We start from the raw sequence: 15,236 nt of genomic DNA on the forward strand, positions 1-15,236 counted from the left end.
GAAAAGAAACAGACACAGAGGGAAAGAGAGAGAAGGACAGCACGCTTACATGGGACAGAGAGAGAGAGAGAGAGAGAGAGAGAGAGAGAGAGAGAGAGAGAGAGAGAGAGAGAGACAAGAGGAGAGGCTCGGTCTCCTGGAGGACAGAGATCTGGATCCAAACAAACATCTGGAATGAGGCACTGTTAGTCAGGGGAGAGAAAGAGCGGTCCCAGTACAGCCGATGGTCCAGCACAGAGAAGCCTGAGTGAACAGAGAGGACAAGGAGGCGCAAATGAGGGAGAAAGAGAGAGAAGAGACAGAGGGAGGGAGAGAAAGACACACAGCTGTGCTTATGGAACACAGACAGAGGGATGAAGAGATGCAGTGGTTTTCATAAAGTTGACTGTATTCTCTTTGACAGGGCAACCATGGACTGTAGTAGTTGTCTTACTGAGTCATTGAGCCTGACCCAGAGCTAAGAGAAGGATAATGGCAACAGGTTCAAGACCCCAAGTAATCAAGGAATAAGCAACTCACTGGAAGTGAAGGTGAAAAGATGAGGTTTAAGTTTGGATTCAAAGGTCCCAACAGAGTAAGAAGGTCTGATATAAACAGGGAGGTTACAATAGAAAAAGACAGACAGAGAGCTCTGTCGATATAGTCAGATCTTGAAGTTTTAGTTAAGATTGGAGCTGCAGCATTCTGAACCATTGTGAAGACTTTCCGTGTACTAAGTGAAGTATTAAGCACTTCACCCCTGCTTTTAGTGTTAGGAAGGGACTCAACAGGTTGAACCTGTTTCTAAGAACCCAGACCTCTGCCCCCCCGAGTCAGCAAAATGACATTTTCCACTGGTGACACTTTGACATGTGTACCTGCAAGACACCACACTTTTGAGTTTGTGATCAGGTAGCCGCTCATGTTTTATCTTGTCCTGCGTGCTCCTCTTGCTTTCACTATCTCTTACTGCTTTTTTAGATGTGTTTTGTTATGGTTGTATGCTTTTGCTGCAGTAGCAGCAGGGTAGCGCAGTCAGTAAGGAGAGTGCTAGTGCAAGCACTGTGTGAGGCAGCATCCTGTCCTGCTGAAGCGTCCACGAACAAGACACCGAGCGGGCTCCGGGCCTGTCCCTGTGCAGCTGATCTCGCGTCACAGAGACATTAAGGGACAATTAAGATTTATTCATTTTGCTATATTTTCAGTGGTAAATGATAAGATAAGTTACAGTGAAGTAGACTTTTTGTAGTAGTTTTATCAAATAAATACTCTGCATAAGTAGAAAACATGATATTATCTCTTATTTCTAAAAGCTTCAAAATCCTCATATACATACATATATATATATCAATACCAGCCTCCACTGACTGTATTACAGGGAACATTTTTTTCTGTAGTACAAAGAAGAGAGGAGCTCTGGCTTGCAGGCTGTGTGAGTGACACATTCCCCACACAGCACAACACTACATCACCCAGGGGAGGTCTGTGGCAGAGCTGCAGCCCTGGCTCTGCGGCGTGTTTTGGGCAGTGCAGCTGGAGTCAGGTGAGGGATGGTTGTCAGGTGAGCGCCACACTGGGCCAAGGCTCGGTCTCGCAGTGTGACGCTGTGTATTGCAGCTGGCCAAAAGACAGACTGTGAGCCCTGGCTGTCAACATCTGCTCCAGAGACTGTACCATCTGCCCAAGGCCTGGGGGGGAGCATCCCGAACGTCTCAGACCAGCTGCAGAGCCCCAGACGTGGACCTGAGCGGCCCTGCAGAGGCAGAGAACGCAGCCAAGACACAGTCAGCGCTGCTGAGCGCTGGGACGTTTGTCTCGCACACTTAGCCATGTTTTATCTGCAGGGTGCGATCACGGTGAGGTTCACATAAACAATCTATTGCTCCTATTGACTAATCTTCTACTATTTAGTGGAGGGAGAGGCACAGCCTGATGTAGCAACTGCTACTTAAAGGAACTCAGAGATCATATATTATATAAAATCCACATTGAAGTGGCAAAATTTCATTGAACTGAAGGAAGCTTGTGTGACAAGAGACGAAGAGACAACAAAACAAGAAAGATGAATATGATCAAGATTTAAACTTTTATTTTCCTTCTTCAAAACTTCCTTCAGTAGTGTTATTCCTGTGACTGAACAGCAGGAATGTCTGGGCACAGTAATTAATATTTCACTATATTGATTATTGGGCCAAATATGAGATTAATTATTTCTTGAGTTCTGGGCTTTCCGCTTCATTTGTTTGCCTTCAAGGGCGGCGTTTCAAAATTTCACAATAAAAGAAGAGTCTGCACAGCTTATTGTTAAGACCTTTTATTTCATCAATTTGAAAGAAACAAGTAAAAACAGTGTACAAAGTTTATATTATTTGTTTACTAAAGCTGGTGTCCTCAGTCTCAGGAATATGGGAGGGCAGGTACAAAAAAAGTTGAAATAAAAAATAAAAAGTATAAAATGAATTTCCCTATTTTCAGGTGACAGCAAAGGGTGAGCGTGCATAGGAATAGGTAACAATCAGATTCAAAAACTGAACAAAGGTTTGCAAACGATTGAAGTGAAAACAATATCATAAAAACCATTACATTCAATAACGTATGATGCACTCTTGAAAAATGATTATCTGTCATCTCAAAAATTCTGAAGCACTTTTTTTTTTTGGAAACTTCTTAGTGAACTGCGAAATAAGAGTTTCAGTTCCCAAGAGTCTCAGTTTAGCCTCAGCCGTCTGTAAAAGGGGAGTAATCATTCAAACAAGCAATTCTTGTTTTATTTGTATCCACAACATTTGAATTTACATTATAAAAGAAGCTAATTTAGTCTTTACCAACCATAAAGTACAAATAAGAGTCCAAATACAATCATTTTGGGGCAGCAAAGTGCATATCATTGGCACAGTAAAACTCATTTTAGTCAATGCTGGTCTCATAAATAACTCTGAAGCTCGTGAAGGGACAGAAGTGCCCTAAAGTAGCAAATCAAAGATGACTTTGTGTGTTTTTCCCCTGAAGCCCAGTTTGCAAAGTATTCCTAAAGAAGTGTATTATGTTAAAGTGACCTCATTGAGGCTGCAGTGAATGCACTGGGTGGAAAACACCCAATACTGTACTGTACATGGAGGAAAAACCCAGAGGAGAGAAGAGTTTCTGATGGGTCAGCACTGACTGACCCTGATCAGAGGGAAACCAGGAGATGTCTGCAGCACAGCATCAAGATAGGAAGGCATCGGGAACTAGAAGCACTTACTTCAGGGGGGTTACCTGGAGGAGCCATTTATTATCTTGAACAGGAAACCAGGGGTCTCTCAGTGACTCTGATGTGCAAACAGTTAAGAGGAATTCATTGCGGGCCAGCTTCTACCTTAATGATTAATCACTCTGCATTCTTTGCATGTCTGGCACTCCTCACATCAGACTGTACTGCACAACTGATTCATCAGACTCATCGCGGCGTAGCGTGAGCGATGGGTGTCAGTTTTGCATCAGGGTCGTAGAAAAGTGATAAAAATCCTCTCCAGAGGATGGTATTTCAGTCTTAGGCGAATCAGCCATGTGTTACAACACGAAAGTATGCAGAAAGATCAACTTTATTTGATACGGTACATTCACGTTTGAAGCCAAAAATGTCTTGAAGTCTGAATTTTGTATTGTTCAGAAGTCTTAGAGAGGAAAACATGGATTTATTACCCACTCAACAGACAACACACTCTCTGCTCACATGATGTTTTTGGTCCACAGTATGCCTATTTCTATTTTAAATGATTGATTGATATTCAGTTGTATATTTTCAATACAAAATGGCCCTTTTCAAAATTCACCAGTGGCCTAATTTGTGCATAACATAACTACATTTCCTCATTCATTATGGTGTATGGATGCCTGCTCAGTATACAACATAACAACCAGGAAATGCAGGGTAGTGTTAACTCTCTCTCCGTGGTCAGTCTTCAAAAGGCCTCACAGAACAACCACAGTTATCTTTCTTTTGTCTTGAACTTCCTCATTCCTGGAAAACACAACTTGCAGACTGTAAATGTTACATCCACCAACGGCATCTGCAGACAATGCTGGGAGGACAGGGGCTGCAGCCCCTGCTCGTTTGAGAGTGCAGTCGGGTGGGGTGGGGGGAGATGGTGGGACCAGGGGAATGTATGAGAGTCGTTTAGGCCGTCCCACTGGCAGAGTAGGAGAACTGGGGGAAGTGGGGTCTCCGCTCGCTGTCGAATGACTCCATACTGTCATCTGGGGATGGAGGGCAAAGAAGTAATTAGGAAGTGGGTGATATGACAATATATGCATTTGCTAAATTAGATTCTAGTTTGATTTTTGCATCAATGTCATGGAATTTCTTGACTTGTCTGATATTTAATTTACTGGGTTGTAAGAAAAAAAACATATTCCAGTATGTATTGATGTGCATTGCACTGGGCTATTGATATAAAGTTACATACACATCAGTGTAACAGAGGATTTTATCTATATCACCTACTCCTTGTAGAAGTACATGTAATTCTGATTATTTCGATAGCTGGGAGACACAATGATGCACTGTGAAATGAGAGTAGATCTGAATCCTGAAAGCTTCTCACGTCATGATATCAACATATTCCTTGAAAAACATCATTTTATTTTGTCACCCAGAGCCAATAATCCAATTTACTGCCAATCGATTATTTCACTATTTTACTTATGCTGTGTTATCTCTGCATTTACACCCTGGCTGTCATTCACACACATTTGATGACTTTGTGAGGCATGAGACTATGACACTGCTCTCCAGGAGAGCAGAGACTCCTCTTAAGGGAGCGTTGTACACCTTAAGAGCTGCTTCTTTACTCATATTTATGAGCTCCCCCAATAAACTCAAGCCTCAAACCAAGAAAACTGTACAGAGATAAATACTCAAGATAGACTGACTAAATGGTTTTGTTCAGTTTCAAAGTTACCCAAATGAGCCCGGCAGCTTACATGTTAATATTCAATCTAAACAGAAAGGTAACAGTGCTGATCATTTCAGGGTTTTCACAAGAAATTTATACTATATTCATACTGAACACATAACACATCTTAACACAGCTCTCATCTGCCTTCCTGTCACATTCAAACACCATAAAGCCCCACAAAAACTGACGGTGATGACTGATGATGCGAAATTGTGTTAGACCACATAAGCAAAGCATACTGTATGCGTGGGTGTGTATGGTTTGGTGCTACCTTGTCCGGGTGGCGTAATAGTGATGGTCTGTGCTGTGAACTCCTCGTCAAAATATCGTGTGTCCGTCTCCGATGTAACTTGGGGCTTAAATGGCGGGACCAGCTGTTGGAGACACACAAACATTTCCGCACATCAGCACCGTCGATCCTTTTGATAACACTTGTCCTCCTGATGACACTAAATATTGCTTCTAGATGGTTCTGTTTCAAGTGATGTAACCATACTGATCCCTGATGGAACAAATGATGTCTATCTGAGCTTGGTATCCTTTCAGTGGTGACAATCACAAGAAAATGAGGAGGGAACAAGGCAACGGAAACATTTAAGAAACAGACCTTCTTCTCATAAACGTCTTGCCATTCAATTCCTGCGAAGAACTTGTGTTGCATGATTTCCTTGGCATCGTCAGGCCCTCCACCTAACCTGGAAGACAAGCAGAAAAGGACATCAGAAAAAAGATTTTTAAAGCCATAAACAATTTGATGGCTTCAACTTAGAGATGCACTGCTGCGGAGGATACAGCAGAGGCTCCTCACCTCTGCATCGGGTCTTTCTTGAGAAGGCCAGAGAGCAGCGAGCGAGCCTCGGGGCCGAGTGTGCGAGGAAAGCGGATGTCTTCCATGAGGATGAGCTCGAACAGCTTCTCGTGGTCCTGGTTGTAGAAAGGCAGTCTGCCGCACATCATCTCGTACATCACCACACCCAGACCCCACCAGTCCACAGCACGGCCGTAGTCGTTGTCTTCTAGCACCTTGGGGATTAAAGGTTTATTTAATGCAGCTGTTGGTATGTGGTCTGTGGTCTTATAGCAAAAAATATATCTAAACAATATCTGCATCTGAATATCTGTATAACTAAGGAACAAGTTTAGGTGCTACTGTTTTGTAGCTACAGTTTAGGGTTCAACCAATAAGATTGTGTTTGGACACCAGAGGGCTGTGAAGACGGCAGCTCTTTAGGCTGAATATACAAACCCTAAAGCAACTGGATTGCCCCCATCACCCCACCCCCCGTCCAAATCACCTGCTCTCCCCCCTGGTCCGGACTTTTGAGGCCGCCCCAGCCAACACTGACTCACATCTCACATTAGGAGCAAGGATAGAGTTTCCCCTGGAGCCCTGCATATTTAATCAGCACAGAACCTTCCACACATACACAAACACACACACAGATCAACAAGCAGCAGAGGTGTGGGTCGCTTAAATAAGCAAATGTGTGGCAACAAACACAGACCAGTCTCACAAACAAACCGCTCAATGAACTCAACCAGTCACAGAGAGGGAAATATTTTGGTTTTATGATTTCCATAGGATGACTTCTCTTAATGAGAGAAACTCCTCCAGTACTGTGCTTACAAAACAGTGCAACCTGTTGCATGACTAATGTGCTGCTGAGCAGAGTTGTTCCAAGGTCTCTGGGGACATGTACTGGATTCTACCTCGCCAGGCGGATGTTGAAGGTGAAATGAAGACAATGAGAACAGTCTGTTCTCTTAAACCTCAAGCAGCGTGATGCTAGGCAATTCAGACCTAAGAATAGACACTTAGGTAAAAAGACGTGGGCGGATTAATAGAATTAGATATGGACACAACGGTGCACAGGCTGAGAGAGGGGCCTAGAAAACAGATGGACAAATGTGTCCGTAAAAGGAACAAAACCACTGCGTGTGTGTGCACGTGCACGCAGCCGCGCGTGTCTGTGGGCACTCTGCCTGGCGTTGCGGTGAGTGGTGAGCATCGAAGAGGAGGATTGGGAGGGCAGGGGGAGTAACGTGAAGCCGGTGTGGGGCTAGGATTACTGGGCCGTCTCTATTTCCAGCGCTGCTGTCGTGTGATTCACACCGTGCGACAGCTGGGCCCGCAGCTGCCCCATATATGTAGAAGAGCGCCACAGCTGTGAAGCTGCCAGGAGCGCAGGAGCCAAGCTCATCCCTCATATACGTAACCAGGACTGCCTGCCTGCTTGCCTGTCTGGCTGCTTGGGCCTCAGCCCCAAACTAATACTGTTACACTGCCCCAAAGGAGCAGAGACAGGGGGAGGAGAGCATGGATAAAAGCACAAACACTTGCTGCTGCTCTGGAGCCCTGCTCTGTATACTTTTTTCCCCCTCACAAAATTCAGCACTGACAGCCATTAATCTTCCGAACTCGTGAATCATGATCAGTTTCAGCAGCTGGATTAAACCTGTCCCCAGTTTTCTTTGTGGGTGTTACCTAAAAGCTCATTCCCTCAGCCAATGGCGGTTGTCTTTGTCTAACTGCTTGATAAAAGTGACAAAGTGAATTTGTCCCACTCCTTACTCCAGAGACAAACTGGTCGGGCTTTTGCAGATTGGGTCTCGGGTCTCTCCTCCCTCTGCCTCCCTCCCTCCCTCCCCCTTGCTCTGGGTGGAATATTCCCAGACGTTACAGCATTCCTGTGCAGCACACACAACAAGGTCATTGTTTACTGCAGAACAACCTGTAACACTGCCTGGCCCGCACTCCATAGAGACGCTCGCCAGCGACCCTGTTGCCATGGTAATGCCCCCTGATGTCTCCCTGCTCTCCGCTGCTGAGGCTGGAGCTGTCATACACTGTGCTACACTGTGGACGAGCGAAGTGGGCCAGACAGAGTTTAGGATGGACAGGTGGGGAACTCTGAGGAATGTTAAAAAAAAAAAAAAAAGGTTGATGGAAGCAAAGGAAATGCAGTTTTTTAATGTTTATCCAGATGTGAGGGGATAAGGATTCACATGCTAGCACAGCCCAGCCCTTTGCCTTTATGGCCTGATGCTGATGGTTAGAGGCAGGTTAAGTCTGACTGAAAAAAAAACAGGTACGTGTTCTTTTGAGGCAGCACTGTTAGTTAGCATGCTCATGATGGCTCTGGCTCTGCCCAGGTCAGGCGAGGCATCCAGGGCAGCAGTGGGGCTGTGGCTCCCCTGGTGCCGCACAACAGCTGTAGCCAATGTGGTCTTTCTTTCTTTCTTTTTTTTTTCCCAGTGGCGGAAGCTCACGTTTCCTGAGGCACTGCCAGCCAATCACCCCTCCTCCTGCCCCAACCAGAAAATTCCAAATGGAGGCTAAAAACAACGATACAGCAACTGTGTCAACATGGACACCCTTCTCCCGGAAAACATTTTTACGGCAACAGGCGAGGGGCAAGCGCAAACACTCATGTGCTTACTCACATACGCACACACTGCCGGCAATCACAATGCTGTATCGGGTTACACGGCCCACACACTTGTCATACCTGCACGCAATAGGGAGTAGCCACACCCCCTTCCATACAGCAAATATGAGAGCAGGCTGCCCTGCCCTGAGCACACGGCACACTCATTAACTCACAGACTTCAGCTGGAGATTAGAAAGGCATTTTGGGACAGCTGCCTTTTCTTCACCATGATTCTCATCCACTGATGTCCAACAACACTTGCTGCATTTTTGATGGAATCTACTCATGTCACACGTGATAAGGCTACCAATCATTTTTGGGCTTCACATGCTGTTTTTCTTTATCAAATAAAAATGATCTCCCTCTGTTTTTGCTTATTAAGTGACATTATAGCCATGAAAGCTCTGAACTCTCTTCTTTCATTTGTCACCCATCTGGACAGTCCTACATGAAGCTGACTGACACTGTAGTGGTTACCTCAGGTGCTAGGTACTCTGGTGTCCCACAGAATGTTTTCATGGTGGCGCCATCTTTGATCCCCTCCTTGCAAAGGCCAAAATCTGTAATCTTTATGTGTCCATCTTTGTCCAGCATGAGGTTTTCCAGCTGAGGGGGAACAGAAAAAAAGACAGATGTTAGCACCATCATAAAATTGCTCAATGTTTCTGGACAGCAAATAATTCTGGGAGGTGATGGGAATGTTAATTCATAACTGTACAAAAATACAGATCATCAAATTGCTGGGCAGGTCTGAACTGTCTTTATGCAAATCAGAGAGGATATGATAAGGTAACATAATCAATTGAGCACCAGTGACATTTAAGGTGTCATTTTTGTTTTTTCTTTTTGTTTAAATGAATGGTCACTGAATCCACGTGTACACTGTAGTGTTCTTATTTGCTCGCTCATCTTAATTTTAAACCAGGAACATCGTGGCAACCCTGCACACCTCTGTTCCTTTTATTCTGAGTTTTACGGCTTCCTAGTTGAATGGAGGCAAGTAACGATCATTGGTAGCATGTCGAGAATGCCTTCCTTTTCTATAGTAGAATAAACTGACGCAAGTACTATGACAAAGGTCTTTTTGAAAAATCTCTTCCTATATGTCTTAACACATACTCTCTTGCTCAACATGCACACTTTTCCACTGCAGTATAAAAACTTTTTTGCAAAAGTTGAAAAAGTGAGAATACCCTGAAACACAGGTGGATGGAAACATACCCAGTGATTACATATACATGTAAACTGACCTAAAGGCCTTACGGATGTGCATCACGCAGGGTCATGACTCGAGGTTGCACGGCCTTTTAATATCAGCGTGTCCTCCCCCTCTCCCTGTCTCTGTCTCTCCCTCTCAGTTAAAGTCACCTGGCAGCTGTAGCTCACACGTGGCCAGCAGCGCCCGGCCAGAGTCAGCACATCCTCCAATCCTGCTACCCTGGCATTTTCAGGAGAACCCTAGCAGGCTGGGAGCCTGCCTCATAAACCCAAGGGAGAGAGGGAGGGAAGGAGGGAGGGAATGAAAGAGAGAAAGTGCTGTGCTGACCTGACTGGTTTTATCAGCTGGAAGTGGAAGGGCTACAGATGCCCACTGCAACACTGATAACCCCCCACAGCCCTCCTAAAACCAAACATATCCTTATCAGCCTAAAGTATCCATCTCCGAGCCGCTCTTTAGCATATTAGAGTTATGTTTAACAAATATTTAAAGAAAAAAGGAGCTGAAACCAAGCAGCTTATTTACTTTATGACAATGATGGACATGTTCTCTTTGTTAACTAATGGTGCTGTACTGCCAGCAAGTAAAATGACATCAATCATGCACAAATGTCACCCACTGTACACTGTGTGTATACTATAACGGGAGGCAGTGGACATGTATTCAAAGAGGACTGGTGGTTATTTCTGTCCAGCAGCAATAAGCGTATGGACCGAGCCTCCCTCCAGCTGCAGTGAGGTCTGGAGACTGATCTGGGGGAGGCAGATCAATAGGCCCTGGCCACTGCCACTGATCTGGATGGAGGCAAACCCTATTTATATCCTGCCAGGGGAGAAATGCAGGAAAAGGGGGGAGGGGAGGGAGGGGTGGTGTTAAAGACAGAAGAGAGGCTGACAAGCGAGGATGACAGAAAGTGAGGACGCCTCCCCACCTACCTTTAGATCTCGATAGACCACGTTTCTTTCAGCATGCAGGTAGTCCAGCGCTGACACTATCTCTGCACCGTAGAACCGTGCCCGCTCCTCCGAGAACACGCGGTCCCTTGACAGATGGAAGAAAAGCTGAGGGGAAATGGGGGAGATTGGCGGTGAGAAGGCAGAGGACAGATGAAAGAGACAGCTGGTTAGTCCAGAGAAAATAGGAACAGTAACACTGCTGAAGTTGCAAAGTACTCTGATTCTCTGAGACCTACAGGTGCAGGTTTAGTGATGGTTAAAAATGGTTTACCTCGCCGCCGTTTGCATACTCCATGACAAAGCACAAGCGGTCATGTGTCTGGAAGGAGTATTTTAGTCCCTGCAAACAGAGAAACACAACGCTCAAAGCAGAACTTGATGTTTTCCAGCTAAGTCAAGAGGAAGCTGGCGGACGGTAACATGAAACATCACAATACACATGGCAGCTTTGACCCTTTAGTTACATTTCGAAATGTCTAATGAGAGGAGAATTTAAAAGAAACAACAGCATAATGTATCCAGTGTGCTGAGGCTTTTTAACTGCTGTTGTGAGGCAAACATTGGTCCCATTCATCGCAGTGAGCGCATCGCATTGTGTGTTGCCTCCACCCACCATTTAGACTTAACATTTTGGAGGAGCTTTTCACTACAGCCCAGAGCAGACTTACAGAGGAAGAGTTAACATATATATGTATGTATATATAGAAAAAAAACGAACAGTGTTGCCATAAAAGGCCCAGCCCGACTGCAGCCTTTGTTAAAACAGCTCTTCAAAACATTCCTCCTAAAACTGCCTCTTTTTTTCCTGAATGGACGCTGCTGAGCTGGACTGAAGAGGCTCCCAAGGATCTCTGGGAGTTAAAATAAGGTTTGGTTTAGGTATATGAAAGGGCTCCTTACTGTCAAGAACGGATGCTTTGAATTCTGGAGGACTCTGTTCTCTGTGAGTGTGTGCGCCACTTCATCCTGAGGGAAAAAAAACAAAAAAACATAAAGAGTGCTTTCACAATGGCTAACCATTTAGGTATCAGTCATGTGCTCCACTGCTGCCCCTCCCCAGCGTCTTTTCTCCCCCTCACTGGCATCCACTCACTTTTGCTACGATCACCTCCTTCTTTAAGATCTTCATGGCATAGTAGCGTCCTGTGGCCTTCTCCTTTACCAGGATAACTTTGCCAAAAGTGCCTTTTCCCAGGAGTTTGAGGTATTCAAAGTCGTGCATAGTCTGGAGAGCCAGAGGACAGAAAGTGGCATCTGGTTACAAACGGAAGCATTAACAAACTCATGCTCTAACTAGCCAGGACACACAATCCCACTGACAACAACACCCAAGCATTTAAAGAACTATTTCACCCACCATGCAATTTCCACTCCTGTAATGGTTTAGCCTATATGTGGTTGTGTCTCAGTTAACCTCTGGCCCCGGTGCTAAACAGAATGTTGAAAATGGTTGTGTGGGGGACATCCAATCCGGTGGCCTTGGACCTTTATGTCATGACACATGTGGGGGTTGTGAAACCTGGTGGACATGTTATCTGGTGCTAAGCCACCTATGGCTGATGTTGGGAAAATAGAGAGTGGCTGGGGAGAGGCGAAGAAAGGTGGGCTGAAAGGGTGTAAGTGCAAATAAGGCACAGTGGTGTGCTGAAGAGGAGTAATAGTCAACTTGGAAAAAAGGATATCCTCAGTGTGTGTGTGTGTGTGTGTGTGTGTGTGTGGGGGGGGGGGGGGGGGGGGGGGGGGGGGGGAATAAAGGTGGTGGAGCGAAAGGAGAGAGGAGAAGATACACAGCAGGGAGAAAATGGGCCGTACCACTTTGTGTCTGATTTTGGTCAGGTAGACCTCCATGTCCATGGGGTCTGGAGAGGAGTCCATCATCTCCTCCTCTTGTTTCTGCAGGCCTTCAGCCACTGCTTGGATGGCTTTAGTCCATTCTTCCCTGAGGGAGGCACAGGCAGCAGAAAGATTACATCAGCCCATTTACAATCATGCAAGCCCAGCAGCCCAATCACGTAATTGTCTTCTTATCAACAGGAAGGCAATTTCAAGTGTGAGCTCTGCCAACAGTCAGTGGACCTTGTGCGAGTGCAGAACAATGAGTAAATGTGTATGTGTGATTCTACAGGTTAGAAAAAAAGCCCTTAAACTGTTTAACTGCTTTCTAGTAACAGGCAAATTCTCTGCATGTGAATGATTTGCGTTGTACTGCTCGGCAAGCCGAGAGGTGTGTGCTTCTCGCTTGCCTCTCCTCGGGGGTCTCCACGTGGAAGGTACGCTCGATGACAGTGGTCCACTGCAGGCACCGGATGATAAATGTGTTGGGCTTGGGCCGTTCTGTCTTCATCAGCTGGCACTCTGACCACAGCCAGGGAGAAAAGGAAGGGAGACGGCGAGAAGGGCCGATGTGTGTGTGTGTGTGTGTGTGTGTGTGTGTGTGTGTGTGTGTGTGTGTGGGGGGGGTGGGGGGGGGGGGGGGGGACAGACCAACAGTTATAGCCATTTATCTTTATTGCCACCTTAACAGACACTGTCGGCCAATTTAGAAAAGAACAGGTGCACTTTGGTGGAAGAAAACAATTCAGATCTGGTCAGCGCCGTCAAAACTTAACATTTGCGAACATAGGTGTTGATAATAATTTAGAGTCTGTGTGGTGTTACATAAAAACAGAACTCAAATGAATGAACAGATCAATTTACACAAATTCTAATATTTCATACAGTCCACTCTGCAACTCTGCAATTGAACAGTTGTTTTTATCCAAATATGCTTTGTTTTTACTGTCTGGGCTGCAGCTAATTTGTATATACAACTACTATAATCACTGATTTATCTGTCAATTATTTTCTCCATTAATTGATTGATTGACTGTTTTATCTATAAAATGACACAAAATAGCGAAAACTGCCCTGTATAATTTCCCAGGCAACATGCCCATATAGGCAACATTCCCATACCAACATAAAAATGGATTATCAAGGACTCGTGAAGGAAATATTATGCAAGAATTGCTTTTTCTTGCTATTTGGTTTGTTAGTGCAATTCACTTATGCACCATTTCTAAATATGGACAGCAGCACACATTGTTATGATTACACTACTTATGATCAAACACTAGCAGGCCTTTAAATTTGCTAACACAGTCAAACTTCAAGCAGTTGCGAGAACACAGACAGAATGTAGCAAGCCGGCTAATATTATTTACTAATTTAGCCCTACAGCAAGAAGGCCAGCTTGGCATCTGTCTTGCCAATGACTAAAAGCCAGCCCAGATTGTCTCTTGCAGTCATTCTCTCTTTTCCCTTCATAGCCTCTTCTGTCCCTTCTGTCCTGATGTCTGTAGAGGCTACTAAGCATGGTTCTGTTACCCCTGTACCTGCCTCCAGTGCCCATTCTGGTGCCCCCACTGTGCCAGGCCTGAAAATCTCTTCTTCCCAGTGGTCCAAAGCTCCTGTGTTAGCGATCAGCTAGGTACATGGCTAACTGAGCTAACTAGCTAATGACAGCTACAGTTAGCTATCTGTCCATAAGAGTTGAGGCCAGAGGACATCAGGAAACCATAAAACATTTGTTGTTGTTTTTGTTGTTGGTGGCGGAGGATGATATGGTGCCATAAAGGGGAGATCAGACTTGCCCATCCAAGTTACAGAGTGCAAGAACAGGCGTTTGGGTGCAGAGAGAGAAGGAAAGAGGCACCATTCTTCCTATTACAAGTATATGTACTATTAAAATGATTTTGAAGATGTTATTTTTAAGGTGCATAGTTACATACTGTTGTTTTAAAAAGCAAATCATCACATCCGTTCTCTCCACACTTTTGCAGCAAATAATTGTCTTGTAAGCACTTCACAAAACAATTATTCACAACAGTCTAATAACTGACTCTAGAAAGCAGAGATTTCCATCTGCACCTCCTTCACATTAACATCTGTTCCCAAATGAAACATGTCAGCAAATATGTCAGAACGTGACACAAAATGGCCTCTGTCTGATAGATGGAGAACGGGGGAGTGGACCACCACTGAGATCCAACATGGCTCCATCAGGGTGAATATGTAATCCAGCTGCAGCAGCCCCGTCAGCAGCGACGCACCATGTGTCCTCTGCGGTGGGGTCGCAGTGGTGACAAAAACCAAAGCCGCTACTGATGGAAGCAGAGCCTCAGAGCGGAGCCCAGATAAATACTCAAAATCAGGCGGCTAATAGCCACGATAACTCAAGAGTGTCGGAGAGGAAACATTTTGTTAAACAAACAGTATGCTGTCTAATTGCTGTGTTCAGTCATCTGCACAGCTTATCACAGTAACTTTCCTCTGATGTGAAGATGGAGCGGGCTGAGCTGCTCTGGGCAATTTTCACAGTATAAATACAGAGAATCTGGGGAAGACACATACAGAGATGAGGAACGATGTCCAATGTATTGATGTTGGGAGCCAGACATCTTGCAAGCACATTCAGTGGCAGAGCTTTGCCTGGGAGCAGTGTCCCTACTGAAGGAACTTGCAGTGGTGCGGATGAGATCATACAACAGCCAATTTCCTAACGTTCTGTTCACAATCACTTAAAGTGACGTACAATGATAAAGTGGTCATACTAGAGATGACCGACTTTCATACGGTTACCTCATAGGCATGATTCTATAAACAGTTTTCTCATGTTGACAGTTACTTTTGAGGGTGGACAGAAAGGCGAGATACATGTAAAAAGTATGCG

The 15,236-nt window shown here is 45.1% G+C and overlaps 1 protein-coding gene across 3 annotated transcripts in view; it reads right to left on the reverse strand.

Moving 5' to 3' along the window:
* Positions 1-2,278: 2,278 nt before the first annotated feature.
* Positions 2,279-15,236, reverse strand: part of akt1 (v-akt murine thymoma viral oncogene homolog 1) — a 31,746-nt gene continuing 18,788 nt past the window's right edge. For all 3 annotated transcript variants that reach the window (XM_070978945.1, XM_070978943.1, XM_070978944.1), the window contains 11 exons: positions 12,769-12,880; positions 12,338-12,464; positions 11,619-11,750; positions 11,426-11,491; positions 10,797-10,865; positions 10,505-10,630; positions 8,828-8,956; positions 5,728-5,942; positions 5,527-5,614; positions 5,191-5,293; positions 2,279-4,218 (listed from right to left, as the gene is read on the reverse strand). In XM_070978945.1, the coding sequence (XP_070835046.1) occupies positions 4,139-4,218; positions 5,191-5,293; positions 5,527-5,614; positions 5,728-5,942; positions 8,828-8,956; positions 10,505-10,630; positions 10,797-10,865; positions 11,426-11,491; positions 11,619-11,750; positions 12,338-12,464; positions 12,769-12,880 (1,247 nt within the window). In that variant the 3' untranslated portion in view covers positions 2,279-4,138. The remainder of the gene's footprint in view (positions 4,219-5,190; positions 5,294-5,526; positions 5,615-5,727; positions 5,943-8,827; positions 8,957-10,504; positions 10,631-10,796; positions 10,866-11,425; positions 11,492-11,618; positions 11,751-12,337; positions 12,465-12,768; positions 12,881-15,236) is intronic.

Source organism: Chaetodon trifascialis, chromosome 14, assembly GCF_039877785.1.
Source record: "Chaetodon trifascialis isolate fChaTrf1 chromosome 14, fChaTrf1.hap1, whole genome shotgun sequence".
NCBI classification, from domain to species: domain Eukaryota; kingdom Metazoa; phylum Chordata; class Actinopteri; order Chaetodontiformes; family Chaetodontidae; genus Chaetodon; species Chaetodon trifascialis.